Here is a 14,082-nt window from a genome sequence, read left to right on the forward strand (position 1 = left end):
GGCTCCCCGCCTTGTGGGGGGTCATGGTGGACCAGGCTGTTGGCCGTTGGTGATGTCATAAGCGTCTGGAATGAGGGGAGGAGCGGTGCGTTCTGTGTTCCTTTGTGGGTGAGCTAGTGGTCGGAGTGGTTGGTTGTCTTGTTGGTCTTGTGCCTTTAGTGCCGTTAGTGCCGTTAGTTAGTTAGTGCTGTTAGTTAGTTAGTGTCTTTAGTTAGTTAGTGCCTTTAGTTAGTTAGTGCCTTTAGTTAGTTAGTGCCTTTAGTTATTTAGTGCTTTTAGTTAGTTAGTGCCTTTAGTTAGTTAGTGATTTTAGTTAGTGCCTTTAGTGCCTTTTTCATCACACCGTCGTGTGCAGCAGCTTGTAGGTAAGCTGAGCTGGCGTGGGATGGATGGGTGGGCAGTGAGGTGTTGAGAACTGCTGGCTGTCGGAGCTCACAGCACCGTATTGCTTACTCTTGACAATCAGACGTAATTTTCCCCTGGTACACACGTTCCAAAGGGGGTATCAGTAAAGTTGGCACCTGTCCCGTGCTTCTTAAATTGTCTTTGCTCAGTTGTGGAAGCATTGTAAAGTTGCTGGGCGGACAGGCATCACGTAGCCTGAGACTCAGCATGTCTTGCAGCAAGTGGATGGGACGGTTGTGCTGTGTGTGTTATTCCATGGCTGTCTTAGCCCTGCTCACTGACCTGCTCTTTCTCTCTCCTCTCCTCGCCCTCCACCCACTGCCTTGGTGCAGCTTTTGCTCTCATTCCATCTGAGCAAAGCGACAAGGAACTGCTGCAGATAGCTTGAGGTGATCTCACTGCCAGGTACGTGCCATGTTTTGTCCCCCCGCATGGTTTTGCTGCAGGGTATGCGAGGGTAGTTGTGAAGAAGTGTCCCCATACTGTGCTGTGTGAATAGAGAAAACAGAAGTGTGTTTCTGCTCTGTTCCAGAGTCTTCACATTACTGTGATGGGCGTCGCGTGCAGTGGGATCAGCCGTGAGCCTGAGGTGGCGGCGACGGAGGTACAGTATGAAGCTCTGGCTTGTCTTTGTTCCCTGTGTTGAGCCATTAGAAGGAGCTGCAGATGTACTCTCCTGCAGGAAAGAATGGGCCAAAAAGGGCCTGGCCAGCTGTCTGCGCCAGTGCCATTGCTGATTAGTCTGGGTAGAGAGAGATGCATCTTTGCATGGCCTGGCAATGCACGCCAGGAAGGGAAAAAACTGTGATGAGACGTGCATCTCCTTCTGAAGGGCTCCTGATAAGGACGGAGTGCATTTGCTGCAGCTTTCTCTGCAGATGTGCTCCTCACCTTGAAATCCTCCTGGTTTGTCCTCAGCTTCTGACCTCGGCCTGTGCTCTGTTTTTCAGGCTGATAACATGTGGAAGCCGCAGCTGGAGCGTGTGGTGTCATCTCTTAACGTTCCAGCAATTGCGGCGGCCCATGTTATTAAGAGCCACGTCGCCCAGGGGCCGGATGAGCTCTCCCTGGAGGTAAGCAGTTCCAGGCGTTCCTTGTTGTCATACACGGGAGAGTAGTGTAGGGTGTGAACGCCTCAGGAATACTCTCAGACTCCTTCTCCCTTGCTGTCAAGCTTGAGGATATTCTGCGGCACAGAATTAAGCAGCTATTTGAGCTGTGATTTCCTGCCAGCTGTGCTGAAGCTGGGATTGATGTTTCAATCTCTTGCAGGTTGGAGACATGGTGAGCATTATTGCAATGCCACCAAAGGAGCTGAGCCCCTGGTGGAGAGGCAAGCGTGGCTTTGAGGTAGGCACACGTTTCTGACTAGAGAGCACAAGTTCAGTAGAGTCGGGAATCTCAGGTTGGAGCTACTCTGCACGGGATGGCTTCTGGATGCAAACAGTTGCCCTGTGTTGGTGTCAGAGGACTTTCCCTTTGTCTCTGGGCTCGAGCTAATGCCCACCTGCTTTTTGATCTTGTTACAGGTTGGGTTTTTCCCTGGTGAGTGCGTGGAACTCATCAACGGAAAAATTCCCGAGTCCTTCGTCAATTCCTTGCCAAAGCCTGGTACGTATTTTATATTTGACAATGTGGATTAATAAAATGGGGTCAGAACGTGGCTTTCAGGGGTTTTGTTAATACCCGAGTTGAACAAGCTTAGCAAAAGGACTGCATTAAGCTCCATCTGAACACGCAGAGATCTGGCCCAATCCCTCTGTGTTTATTCTTGGACATGGGGAAGTCACAGAATCCTCCTTGAATGGCTTTGGATTGGAAGGGGCCTAAAGGATCCTCAGGCAGTCTGGATCGCCAGCCTGCGCATTTAACAGGGCTGAGAGCTGGCTGTCTGGCGCCCCTTCTGACCTGGCCTTGGGCAGTTGCAGGGATGGGGAAAACAGTTCTTGCGTGTCCTTGTTGGGAATGTTCTTCATGTTGTTACGTGCTCGGTCGAACGCGTTATGCTCGGCCCTGTACAGCCAATCCAAGCCTGAAATGAACTGGTTTCTTTGTTTTGTTGCACAGTGCCGAAGAAACGGGGCAAGCTCAGTACCTTCCTTCGTTCCTTGGTGAAGGCCCGCCCCAGTAGAGCGACGCAGCCAGAGCCAACGAAGGAAGGGGTGTTTGGTTGTGACCTGGGGGAGCACCTTCTCCGCTCTGGCCGTGATGGTAAGGAACAGCCCATTCCTGACATCTTCCTCTGTTGGGTGTCTAAAGGTGAAAGGGAGATCATACCCAGCAATTGTTTCAGCCTGAAAACGTAGGAAGCCTTCTGGACACAGAGAGCATCCTGCATCCTTTTCCTAGCTCTTCTGGACGTGAGATTGGGTTCCTCCATTCTTGAGGGAGCTGTGATGGGACTTGCAGTGTCTGTGGCTTTGCCAGAATTACTTTCTCCAGGCTGTTGATAGGTCGTGGCATTTCTGGAAAGCCAAGTACACATCTCTGTGTAGTTTCCTCACAGCTGTCTCTGCCAGCTTTCTCCTCTAAGGAGGAAGCAAGCATTAGCTCGGCTGGGCTTAGTGGATGGGATGTGCAAAGGTCACGGCCTGAACCAGGACTTGAGTAAGAAGCTGAGCTAACCGCTGGCACTTTTTCTGTAGTCCCCCAGGTCCTCCAGAGCTGCTCTGAATTCATAGAGCAGCATGGCGTAGTCCAGGGGATATACCGCCTGTCTGGCGTGGCATCGAGGATCCAGCGACTACGGTAAGAGTGCTGCGACTGACACAGCTGTCAGTAGGGGCCCGTGTCATGCTGAGGGCGTTCAGAGGAACCCATTTCTTTTCTTGACTGTATTTTGTGTGGCTTTGGACTTGTTTTCTTCTTTCTCAAAGCCCTCTGCCCAATTCTGTGTCCTTCTCTGCAGCCATGAATTCAGTACGGAGCAGGTTCCTGAGCTCAGCATCCGAGAACTTCACAGCGTGAGCTCCCTGTGCAAGTTGTACTTCAGGGAGCTCCCAAACCCTCTCCTGACCAACCAGCTGTATGACAAGTTCTTGGTAAGCTCAGGGCAATGTCTTGGAAATGACACGTACCTGTTCCCTGGGCATCCTGGCTAGTGGTTGCAGCAGTGCCCCAGCTCTGAGGTTTTCTTAATGTTAGCCCCATGAGGCATGTCTTTGCCACATCCTGCCTCTCACTGATGGCACTTGTGGTGGTGCCAGGAGGTGCTTATTTAAGCAATTCACAATGGTTGTGAGAATTCCCTTTCCTTTGCTGTTCCCCAACTATTGGTAGAATGGGGTTAATAGCAAAGTGGACTTGGAGCTGAATGGCTGCTGCGAGGAGCTACACTGAGCAATCAGGCAGTAAAGCCCCCCAGAGATTGCACTGCTTGGCCTTGATGGCACAGGCTGCGTGCTGCTGTGTTCCCCTGATTCCTCTTGGAAGGCATCGAGTCTGCCTCGGTGCTGACCACCAGCGCGCTGTCCCCATGGTTCCCAAACCTGTGGCAGCTCTCCAGCCTGACTGGTGTCTGAATCCCTTCCTGCCTTTTTCCAGGACGCTGTTTGCGCTGCCACAGAGGAGGAGCAGGTGAACAGAATGAAGGACGCCATCCAGCAGCTGCCCGCTCCTCACTACAGGTCAGTGCTGCGCTCGGTCTGCTGAGCTCAGCCCTGCTGCCTTTCAGAGGGCGATGATGCTATTCTGAAGTGCACTGCAACACTGCTTGTTTTTTGGTGCTGAACATCTGCCTCTCTTGTTTTCCAGGACCCTGGAATACCTGATGAGACACTTGGCGTCTCTGGCAGGGAACTGCTCCGTAACCAACATGGACGCTAAGAACTTGGCGATTGTGTGGGCTCCAAACCTCTTAAGGTAAACTTCTTTTTCCATTTCAACATGCTGCTTAGTTCTGCTCTCCCCCAACCCCAGGGGCACAATTTCTAGATGACAGTTTCTACTCATTTAGCTGGGACTGCTGTGTCCCTGATCATCATCCCTGATCCCATGCAGGAGAATTTCGTCAGTGGCATCACTGATTGCCCACTGTGGAAGCCTCTAGAGCCCAATTTGACAGTTTTTGGCTACAGAATTTCAGACTTGGGGAAATGATCTTGGGGAAATGACTTGTAAGATCTGCCTTTTCTTCAGATCCCAGCAGAGCACAAGCGGAGAAGCTGCCTGCATGGAGCTGCAGACCCAGTCAGCTGTGGTGGAATTCCTCATCAGCCACGCAGATGTCCTCTTCTGCTCCAAATCCACAACAGCCGTGGGAGAGGGTGAGTGCCTTCCTCCATTAGCTTGATGTTGATCTGACACCTTGATCCAATCCAGGCCTTCTCCAAGACCTTTGAAAATGCTCTAACTGTTGAGGAGACAACAGGCTTCTGGGCTTAGATTAGAATATGGTGCCCCATTCCTGGTTCCTCAAAGTGTCCAATCCCAAACCTTACATTGAGAAAACTGTCACTGCCGTTAAGATGTTTTGCAAGCAGGTGAAGCTTAATTGAAATGTGGCAGCAAAGCTTTCTGAGAACCCTGTCCCCTAGTTTTTATAGGGTTTTTGTTTGCCTGTTTTGATACCAAGAGATGCTCATAATTATGGCTGTCCTTTGCCACGAGCATACCCCTGAGCACATGGTTATTTTGAGATCCTCTTCTTCCAGTGGCTCGGATAAGCAAGTCTTAGAGAAATGCAGAACTGTGATGGCTGTGCTGCTGCTTTCTGATCCTCCGTCTCACCTGTGGTTTTCCCTTTCAGGGCACTGTTCTCTGGCCGGGCCCAAATCTGTGTGGGTGCCTCCTGCCACAAAGCTGCTCACCGTGCAGGAGGCACAGGCTCAGAGAAGTGGCCAGAGCAGCTCTCCCACCGCGACACGGAGCAGCGACATCGTGTTTGAGGAAGGCCCCGCAGCTGTACTGGGCAGATTCCATACGGTCATTGATTTTCTATCTGAAAGGTAAAGAGGAATACTTTTTCCAGCCCCTATCATCATTGGTTTGGTGGGTATTATTGGTTTATTATTTGTTCGTTACATGTATATGAGCCTGCCAGCTCCTGTCCTGTCCGGCTGTGGAGCCTTTGCTCACATGCTCTGAATCTTGACTAACATGGTTGAGAGAAATGTAGCCAGCAGGACTTGAGGGCTGAGCTGTAGGAATGGAAGAATCCTCTGCTGTTTGAAACAGAGCACGTTTATAAGCTGTGTTTCAGCAGAAACCAGGGAGTGCCAGGAATAGGCAACTGTTGTCAAGGGCTCGGGGCAGCTCTTCCCTCACTCACCCTGCACCACGACTGACAGCATGCTCTGTTTTCTCTCTGCAGACCAAGTTCTCCCAGTAAGAGGGCAGAGTCACCAGCTGGCAGTTGGTGTTCGTGCTTCTGCCTGGGCAAACCATCCCCTGTGGCCAAACACCAACTGCAGAGCAGTGCCAGGGAGCCCTCCGAAGTAGAAGTCTTGGTCCTGGAAGGTAAGGGTGCAAATCCAGCTTTCAAAACACTGCTTGTCAGCAACAGGTAGAATTCATGCTTTCAGTGGGCTTGTACCTCCTTGTGGAGTTCAGGCCCGTGCCTGACATTTTCAGTTGACCCCTGTCTTTCCTAAATGAGTCTCTTGTCAACACAAGAGCTGGACCTGCACGAGGATCACTTTCAAGACAGTGACTCTGTTGCTTGAAGCCGATTTGCTTCTGCCCACCACCACTACATAGCCAAATGTCAAGAACCTCTTTCATGATTCATCTTGCGAATGTTCGACATTAACCGCTGTGAATCTTCTCCTTCCTAGGTGACTCCAGCCCTTCTGTTACCCGAGGACACAGGGCATTTGATGATGCCGCATCCTGTGCTTCCCTCAATGGAGAGCTCACGGGAAGCACAGGATGCTTCAGTTCAACTGACAGCCTTCCATATGAAAACAGCGATGGAGAGAAGAACGTCATCGTCGTCCAAGCTCTCATTCATCCCATCCCTCCTGAAGCTGCTGACCTGAGCCTGCCAGACACCACAGGCACCATCCAGGATTGTAATCCAGAGCTTTTCGAGGACAGCCCAGCACCAGCACAGCCCGAGTGCCCAGAAAGCGACACTACCATGCAGGCTCAGGTCAGCATAACAGAGGACAAGCCAAGGATCTCGGAGGGGGGCATAGAATCAGGCCAAGAGACAGAGGATCCGGGCAACATCACAAGCACTGAGCCACTCTCATGATGACAAAAGAGGATGAGTCCCTTCTTTCCACCAGACCTCACACCCCCTCCTTTGTCCCATTGAATAAAGGCACGCTCGTGCTCAATCAACGCCTTGACTGAATTCTGAGTTTTCATTCGCAGAGATTGGGATGAGTGCAGGAAACAGCAAGGCAGCTCAGCTTGCAATGCTCTGGCTGTGGGGTGCGTGCACGGACACTGTAACCATACAGGGAAAGGCTTCCACTGCTTCCTAAAGCTGTAGTCCAGCCCTGCTACTGCTCTGTGGCACAAAGCCCTGAGGGATGTTCCATATTGTTAACCTAAGTGAAGCCAGCTTCATGCACTGTGTTTTGTTGTTGCTGGGTGAGAGGGGGATGCACATTGGTGAGAAGATGAGCATTGCTGGATCTGCCACGAGTGTCCCTTCTGCCTCTAAGAATATGTCCTAAGTAGGATGTGAACACTGCTGGCACTTCCTCATTGCACGTGCTTGGAGGATCTTCAGTTCTTGCACATTTCAGGATGTCTGTCAGTGACTACGAGGAAATTCTCCAGTACTAGGAATTCCATGAAACAGTTGGAACGGGTAAGTGTCATCTTTGTACAGAAACAGCACGCCTAACAGTCTGTCTCAGCACTCTAGAATTAATCTGAGAATAGATTGACAGCTCTTGTCAGTTCTCTAAGTCAGGTTTCATTAGTATAAACTTGAAATTGGATTTTTGAAACCAGTTGGAAATTGATGGTGCTGATTACCTCTTCCTCTAATTAAAACATTACACCCAATGCTAGGTACTCTGCTTTACTTGTTGTATTATATTAGAGAAGAATTCACGCTCAACTTTAAGCATCTGTGTTTTGAATTATAGGTGGTTTTGCAAAGGTAAAACTCGGGCGGCATCTTCTTACTGGTGAAAAAGTTGCACTAAAATCATGGAGAAAGTTACTTTAGGGGTAAGCGAAAAAGCATTTAAATATGATAATATCTTCTGTTGGAGTTGTGGAGTTCTCAAGAACACGGGGGCAGGTGGGATGGTACATAGGAATGCAGCCTACTGGTCCCATTGCCTTTTGAAAGATGCTGTAGAGCTGGAAAAAGTTTAACAGAGCACCACAAATCTTGTTCCTCGTTGTTCAGAGGGCAGTATTCTCTGGCTTTAAAATGGAGGAAGGTATGACATTATTACATTACATTACATTATTATGACATTATTACAGCAACTTTACCAAAATGCCAATGAAAATGCTGAATGTTTTACTTTTCAGTTTTCACAGCTCTGTTTCAGAATTTCTATGGGAGTGATGTCAGTCATTGCTGAGTTGATGGTGAATTGTGTACTGTCCCATATGTGCTTGTTATGTTCCACAGCAGTCAGATGTGGTACAAAGCATAAGACAGATGTGAACAAAACATAAGACATTAATTGGAACTGTGAAGAAATGTTTTTTGCACTTTACTTGGAGAATGTTCCATGCTATACCTTCTTTTCTCAATTGTAACACATGATTTTTTATAAAAAGAAACATAGCAAGTCAGCTCTTCAGTGTGCACATTGATGAAACTTGGTGAAATACAACTTTAGAAAAAGGTAATTTCAAAATTTAAATATTCTTATCAGAATCTCTGCTATTAGTTACCGTTCCAATGTTCTGATTTGATGATGATTCTCTCAGAGCTGTTTTGTCACTCGCCACCTCAAATGCACTTCAAGTGCTTTAGGAGCATCACTGGAATTTTGAATAAACTCGATATATTTTAGGAAAGCTGCTACAGATGCACGACTGCAGTACTTTGGAAAAATATAATCTTGATTGAACGCTGAACAGTGTTATTTAATTATAATCCAGGTAATTAAATTAATTAAACCAAGGGAATCACCTCCCAGTCAGTCAGCTCCCACCAGGGTACTCGCTTCCCTGCCAAGCAGATGCAACCAACACAAGCTGCTACATCACTCTAGGGCCCCACTGAGTCTTCCCAAGGGGTCTCTAAAGGCTTCCCTGTTGACTTCTGGGAACCTGGAAACACTCTCATGGAAACTAATTAGGCACACCCCTAATGTGCCCCAGAGGTTTCTCAGGGCCCTGCAATTAGCTCTACAGACATCCAGACATGCCCCAGAGCAAGTATGTGTGCTGTAGGGAGCCCAAGAGACATTCCAGAGTATGCTAGTACTCCTCAGTGCGCTCAAGGGTTCTTCATCTGTCTCTAAATATGCCATACTTGACTTTGTTTTCTCTTCTGGAGCTTAGTTCTCAGCTTTGCTTTCTCATGCCATTTATCATTCAGTTTAGAGATTATTTTAACTAAAATATTTTAATCCACCATATTTTCTGAAAACTAAGAATTGATCCCGCTCAAGGAAACAGAAGAGAAAAACATCACCCACAGGCTGCAGATATTTACCTCGACTTCTCTACATGCCATCCCCAGTGTGCTTTTCAACTCACCTTGCACAGTGACCCTGGCTTTTGTTTCAGAGTCCTCTGTCTCACAGGGGTACTCCGTGCTGTCCTTGGCGGTAGAGTCATGGATGATCAGAATGGCCCCAGTTCCCTCCTGCTGCAAGTCGTACTTCTGGCTTTTTCTGATTGCTTTGCCATCCTTGTACCACCTGATGTTCACATCTGGTTTCGACAGCTCACGGCTCAGGCTGATGTCCTGCCCTGCTGCTGCTGTCTTATCCTCCAGCTGTTTTGTTACCTCAGTAGGTTTTTCTGAAAGAAAACATGCTTTTTGAGTAACATACACTTAGGGTAGGATGCCTCTCTCAAAATACACGCATCTACATGCTGGACATAAGTTAGAGAGGCACTTGCAACAGAGGCCATCCTACAGCCAGCAGTAATCTGTAAAGTACAGACAATAGAATTCCAGGCACCATTAATTCTCTCTTAAATCTACCCCATTGAGGATGATGAGCCATGTCTGAAAACTGCCTCTTCCTTTTCTCCACTGAGCACACTGGGAGCCTCAGATGATGCTCTCAGATGCACATGTTCTAGATAGGAATTTGTTGTACAGCTAGATGATGTGAAGGCCATCCCTTCAGCTTATACTTAGAGGATATTTGCTCCCACAGTTCCCTCAACAGATCATTCCTGATTTACTGTTAATGGAACAAGCTGTAGTGAGATGCCCATTTCCAACACTACCCCAGTGCTTTGGGTAGTTCTCACATTTGTGTCAAATGGTTCCTCCTTTTACTTATTTTTAAGAGAAATTCTCAGTGCTTCAAGGTTCAAGTAGAAGGTTGCTATTCACTTTAACCATATTATGAGTTAGCTCTCATGACAATCTTATCAGAAGACAGATGAAGGAATCAGACCCCAGAATCTCTCCCATCTCATTACCTTTCACAGACAGAGAGGCTTTGGAGGTTAGACCACGGGCAATAAAAACGACTTCCCCAGAGTCAGTAAAAGTCACACTTTTGATAAGGAGAGTCTCTTACCAACCCACGTTAGAAGCTTTAAATCGCCCACCACTTTCCACTCTGCTTCCATTCAGTGTCCACTTGAACTCATCAATGCTTTCATGGGACAGAATGCATTCAAAAGTGCATCTACCTCCTGGATTTCATTGTTTTTCAGCCGTTTGCTAATGCCAATATTCAGCTCTGGAAGATAAGAGATAGGTTAGTATGAGGTTTAGATGGAGAAAAGGCATTCGTGACCAATGTGAGTAGCAGTACTGGTGTTTGAACTCAGGATTTGCAGATCATGGCTGCGTTCCTCACTGATGTATTCTCTAAGACATTCTCCACTCAGAATTACCAGAAAGCTATAAAAAAAAAGAGACGTGAATCTCTTGGCTTTGCTCTGGAAGAACTACAAGGAAAGCAGCTCAGTCCATGGAGCACAATGAAGATTCAATGAGCTACAGAGGGAAAAACCTAACAGAGAGGACAACTCTAGGATGCTGCGTGAGGAAAAGGGTTTTGCCTACGACAAGACATTAAATGTTTCTATTAGCTAATTTGTTACCATCCTACCCCTACTGGTGTTCAAACCATTTCTCCATTTTAGGGATGTTTAGAAAGGAAACATTTCCAGGACATTCTTGACGTTTTTTGTGATTTTCATGGCAAAAGGAGATACATTTACATCAAAAGCAATGGGAATTTTCCAGACATCACTGCGCTAAATTGCAGAAATACAGTTCTATTGTAGAAACTATTAAGGCTCGTGGGGGAATAGGTGTAAGACATAGTGACCACACTGAATGTGCTTTTAGCACTCCTTTACTTTCCACAGTACTTACCCTGAACGCCGACATTTGACTTGGCAACATCAGTGCCAATATCACAGGTATAGAAACCTGCATCTGGCTTCTCGAGGTCATGGAGAAGGAGACATAGGGTCTTCCCAGACTGTACCAGCTCATACTTGTTGCCAGAAGTGAGCACATCACCGTCCTTTTTCCTCACTGGTTTGACCTTCTCTTTAGAGACTTCACATTCCAATTTAATCACACCCCGCTCCTCACCAAAAACATCATCCAAGGACTTCATGAGGACAGCAGGCTTCTCTGCAATTAAACAGGCAAAACAGAACAACGTGATACAGAAGTTGAGACATTTCCAGTTGCTTTCAGCTTTTTAAGGAGAGATCAATAAATCTTTACCAGTACTGACAACACCAATATAGAACCTAAAGCGGTTTCATGTCTCTTGACAGAATGCGCTTTAAGGAATTCTGAACTAATCAGTAGGAGAATACAGGGAACAGGAGGGACAGCCTGCATTGCTGTGGGTGGGACTGATATCATATGAAGTTATTGGGATGCAGCTCTTCTAAAGCTGGAGAGCTGGCATTGCCCTCACATGGAGCAGAGCTCATACAGCAGGCCACAGGATTAAGAGGATAAGCTGATCTCTCCCTGCAGTCATAAATCCTTGGAGACAACAGCATTGACACTGCATGGCACTGAAGCAGTAAAAAAATTGCTCCTGTAACTCTTCTTGTGTTAAGTAAAATGATGATAAAAAGCAATGGAATGCTTTGGCAGGACACCAAAACCATCCTCCTTCGTTGATATCTGCTGCAATGGAACCTTCCACTGGAAGAAAGCCCCTGATAACTTGTCACCCCAGAGAGGTGAGCTTTAGAAGCAGGATTGCTTCACAACAGAATGAACTGGAGCTCCTTAGCATCTCTTACATCCAGGAGGGTTGTGACCAGACCCACCTATCACCTTCAGGCGCGCGCTTTCTGACACCTTGTCTGACTTCACTGTCACTGTGCCAGCATCTTCAGGCTTAACCTGACTCATTGTCAGTGTGCAGCAACTGCCAACGTTCTTGATGTCATTGTAATTGTTGGTGTAAAGCAGGTTGCCATTCAGGAACCATTCCACGTCCTCGTCATCATGGGACAGATCGCAGGAGAAGACAGCAGAGCTCTCTTCTTCAGTTTCCACATCATGCTGATGCTTCGTCACTTCTACATTGCGAGCTGTGGGGAAACAAGGTGAACTGTTACAAAAATAAGAACCTTAAGAAGAGAAATCTGAGGTGAAATAGGACATGGAAGAGGCCACCCTCCATGCTCATACCTTCAGCTGTCAGCGTGGCCTCAGTCTCTGCAATTTCTGCCTTGCACTTGTACACACCAGCATCATCGGGCTTCAGCTTCAGAATCTTGAGCTCTGCTGAATGCTTATCCCTCTTGATCTTGTACTTCTCAGAGGGCTCGATGGGTGGGTGGCCCTTGAACCATTTCACAACCTTTGGAGAAGGCCTGAAGTCACAGGACAGGATGACAGAATGACGTTCCAAAGCTGTCTTGTCCTCCAACTTCCTGGTGATTTGTAAATGGTAATCTGCAAAGCAGGGGTGGAAGAGAAGAAAGGATGAGGACAATTGGAAGAAGAGGAAAGTCTCTTGCGTGTATTCCATTCCAATTAATTCCATGTTCACAATTGTTCTTTGAACCACTTTATCTAAAGATAAAACAAACGATTGCCTATAGGGAATGCCATTGACTACATTTCTATAAAGTAATACTGTATATTATCTACTAAATGCAAGGTCCAGTTCTTGTTCTGTGCTTATTAAATTGCTCCCAGTTGAGGCTTTTTTTCAAATAAGAGTGAGTTGAAAATATAACAAGTACTTTAGGATGTGAATGGAGACTCTTACGCTGGGGACAACAGCAGATAAGAAGCCTGGAAATTTCCTTCAGATGAAATCAATGACAAACTGCATCAAATTTAGGTGCTACCAAACTTAAACTTGTCTAGTTCAGAAATACAATTAATTCCACCTGATTTGACTTCTTTGGTATAGCCAAGGAAAAAACCTCAGCTCTGTAGATCTGAATAGTAAGCACATCACAACTATTCAAACACATCTTTTACTGAGATGCAGCTGTCTTATTTAGTGTCCAACGACTTTTAAAAGGAAATGGAGCAGACCCTCCAGAAAACACACAATATTTCAAAGACTCCAGTGAAGGAAGACTGTACGTTAATTAATTCTTCATCTTCATGATGTAAATCAAGCCAGGATACGTTACCTCTGATGAGCAGATTGGCTGTGGATTTGGATTTGCCAATTGAGAACTGAATGGTGCCTGTCATATCAGTGGTGGTTTTCGGTATGGTCAGCCGGTGGATGGTGCCTTCTTGCTGCATAATCAAGTTTCTTCCAGCCTGTAAGACTTCCCCACGTAGATACCACTTGGGAGGTTTCATAGAAGGAATGGATATCTCGCATTCAAATTTGGCTTCTTCAGGCTCAGTCACATCCTCATCACACAGCTCCTTTACTAGATTAATGGATTGCTCTTTAAGAAGGATGGAACAAGAGAAAGCAGAGATTTAGAAGGAATATAAAAAACCCATACATTATCACCCTACTTACTCATGTCAGCATTACTGCACATGAACACTACACCTATCAGCTCAAAATGCCTTAAAACATCATTAAAAAAGTAGTAGAAAGAAAGGAAAGTTGTTAAGAAGTCAGACAATAAGACTGACAACCTGAAGAGAGCCCAGATCTTCTGATTCCCAGTCCAACATCCAAATCAAATCATTACCTTCCCATCTCGATATCAAACTCCTCGCATTACGAAATGGAATAGAGGATCAGTGAAACACAGACATTGATAATTACTTTGGTTAAATACAGCAACGTAGCTCTGAACAACAAGTTTTCTCCTAGTAAAGGTCTCTGTAGCTCAAATGTAATGACTCTACTTAGGAGAAATTCATTTTCCAGGATGTTCTTGCCCTTATAATTGTAACAGTGGCAAAGCTGGGGACTGAACTCTTGAGTACTGTGCTAACTCAAATGTCTCCCTTTTCTTTACCACACTTAACATCATATATATACCCTAACATTGTATATATTAAAAATAAACACAACCTGTGCTCATTTCAAACATACAGAGAAGATGAAGAAAAATTCAAGCTATGTTTTTATCCCTCAACGTTCAAACACAAATCTGAAGTCTAAAGGTAGAAAATCAACTTCCTAAGAAAATCGCCTGTTT

At 46.4% G+C, this 14,082-nt stretch overlaps 2 protein-coding genes across 4 annotated transcripts; one reads left to right on the top strand and one right to left on the bottom strand.

Annotated features, from left to right (window-relative positions):
- On the top strand, positions 1 to 8,878 carry LOC146753413 (rho GTPase-activating protein 32-like). 3 transcript variants are annotated; one of them, XR_014939962.1, is made up of 15 exons: positions 1 to 810; positions 938 to 1,009; positions 1,356 to 1,478; positions 1,678 to 1,755; positions 1,935 to 2,016; positions 2,473 to 2,616; positions 3,051 to 3,153; positions 3,314 to 3,446; positions 3,949 to 4,031; positions 4,159 to 4,266; positions 4,543 to 4,670; positions 5,153 to 5,351; positions 5,717 to 5,862; positions 6,180 to 7,168; positions 7,452 to 8,878. XR_014939962.1 is itself a non-coding variant. In XM_085530493.1 (13 exons), the coding sequence occupies exons 1-13, from the start codon at positions 956 to 958 to the stop codon at positions 6,599 to 6,601; spliced, it is 1,803 nt and encodes a 600-aa protein (XP_085386619.1). In that variant the 5' UTR covers positions 1 to 955; the 3' UTR covers positions 6,602 to 8,878. The 3 variants fall into 3 exon arrangements, 1 of the variants encoding a protein (XP_085386619.1); XR_014939961.1 differs by having other exon boundaries at positions 1 to 1,009; XM_085530493.1 differs by having other exon boundaries at positions 1 to 1,009; positions 6,180 to 8,878.
- Positions 8,879 to 10,479: 1,601 nt separating this feature from the next.
- LOC146753414 (immunoglobulin superfamily member 22-like) lies at positions 10,480 to 12,497 on the bottom strand. Its single transcript, XM_085529355.1, has 3 exons — positions 12,472 to 12,497; positions 11,773 to 12,059; positions 10,480 to 11,113 (listed from the first exon to the last, which is right to left on the bottom strand). The coding sequence occupies exons 1-3, from the start codon at positions 12,495 to 12,497 to the stop codon at positions 10,827 to 10,829; spliced, it is 600 nt and encodes a 199-aa protein (XP_085385481.1). The 3' UTR covers positions 10,480 to 10,826.
- Between the last annotated feature and the right edge of the window lie 1,585 nt (positions 12,498 to 14,082).

This window comes from Coturnix japonica, chromosome Z (assembly GCF_054131305.1).
Source record: "Coturnix japonica strain WE chromosome Z, WE-NBRP24, whole genome shotgun sequence".
In the NCBI taxonomy this organism is placed as follows: domain Eukaryota; kingdom Metazoa; phylum Chordata; class Aves; order Galliformes; family Phasianidae; genus Coturnix; species Coturnix japonica.

Coding starts and splice junctions, on each gene's coding strand:
- LOC146753413 (XM_085530493.1), top strand. CDS start 956: ATGGGCGTCGCGTGCAGTGGGATCAGCCGTGAGCCTGAGGTGGCGGCG. Junction 3,447..3,948: donor AGCTGTATGACAAGTTCTTG/GTAAGCTCAGGG, acceptor GCCTTTTTCCAG/GACGCTGTTTGCGCTGCCAC. Junction 4,032..4,158: donor CTGCCCGCTCCTCACTACAG/GTCAGTGCTGCG, acceptor CTTGTTTTCCAG/GACCCTGGAATACCTGATGA.
- LOC146753414 (XM_085529355.1), bottom strand. CDS start 12,497: ATGGAATTAATTGGAATGGAATACAC. Junction 12,060..12,471: donor TTAATTGGAATGGAATACAC/GCAAGAGACTTT, acceptor TTTTTGTAACAG/TTCACCTTGTTTCCCCACAG. Junction 11,114..11,772: donor CGCGCGCCTGAAGGTGATAG/GTGGGTCTGGTC, acceptor GTTTAATTGCAG/AGAAGCCTGCTGTCCTCATG.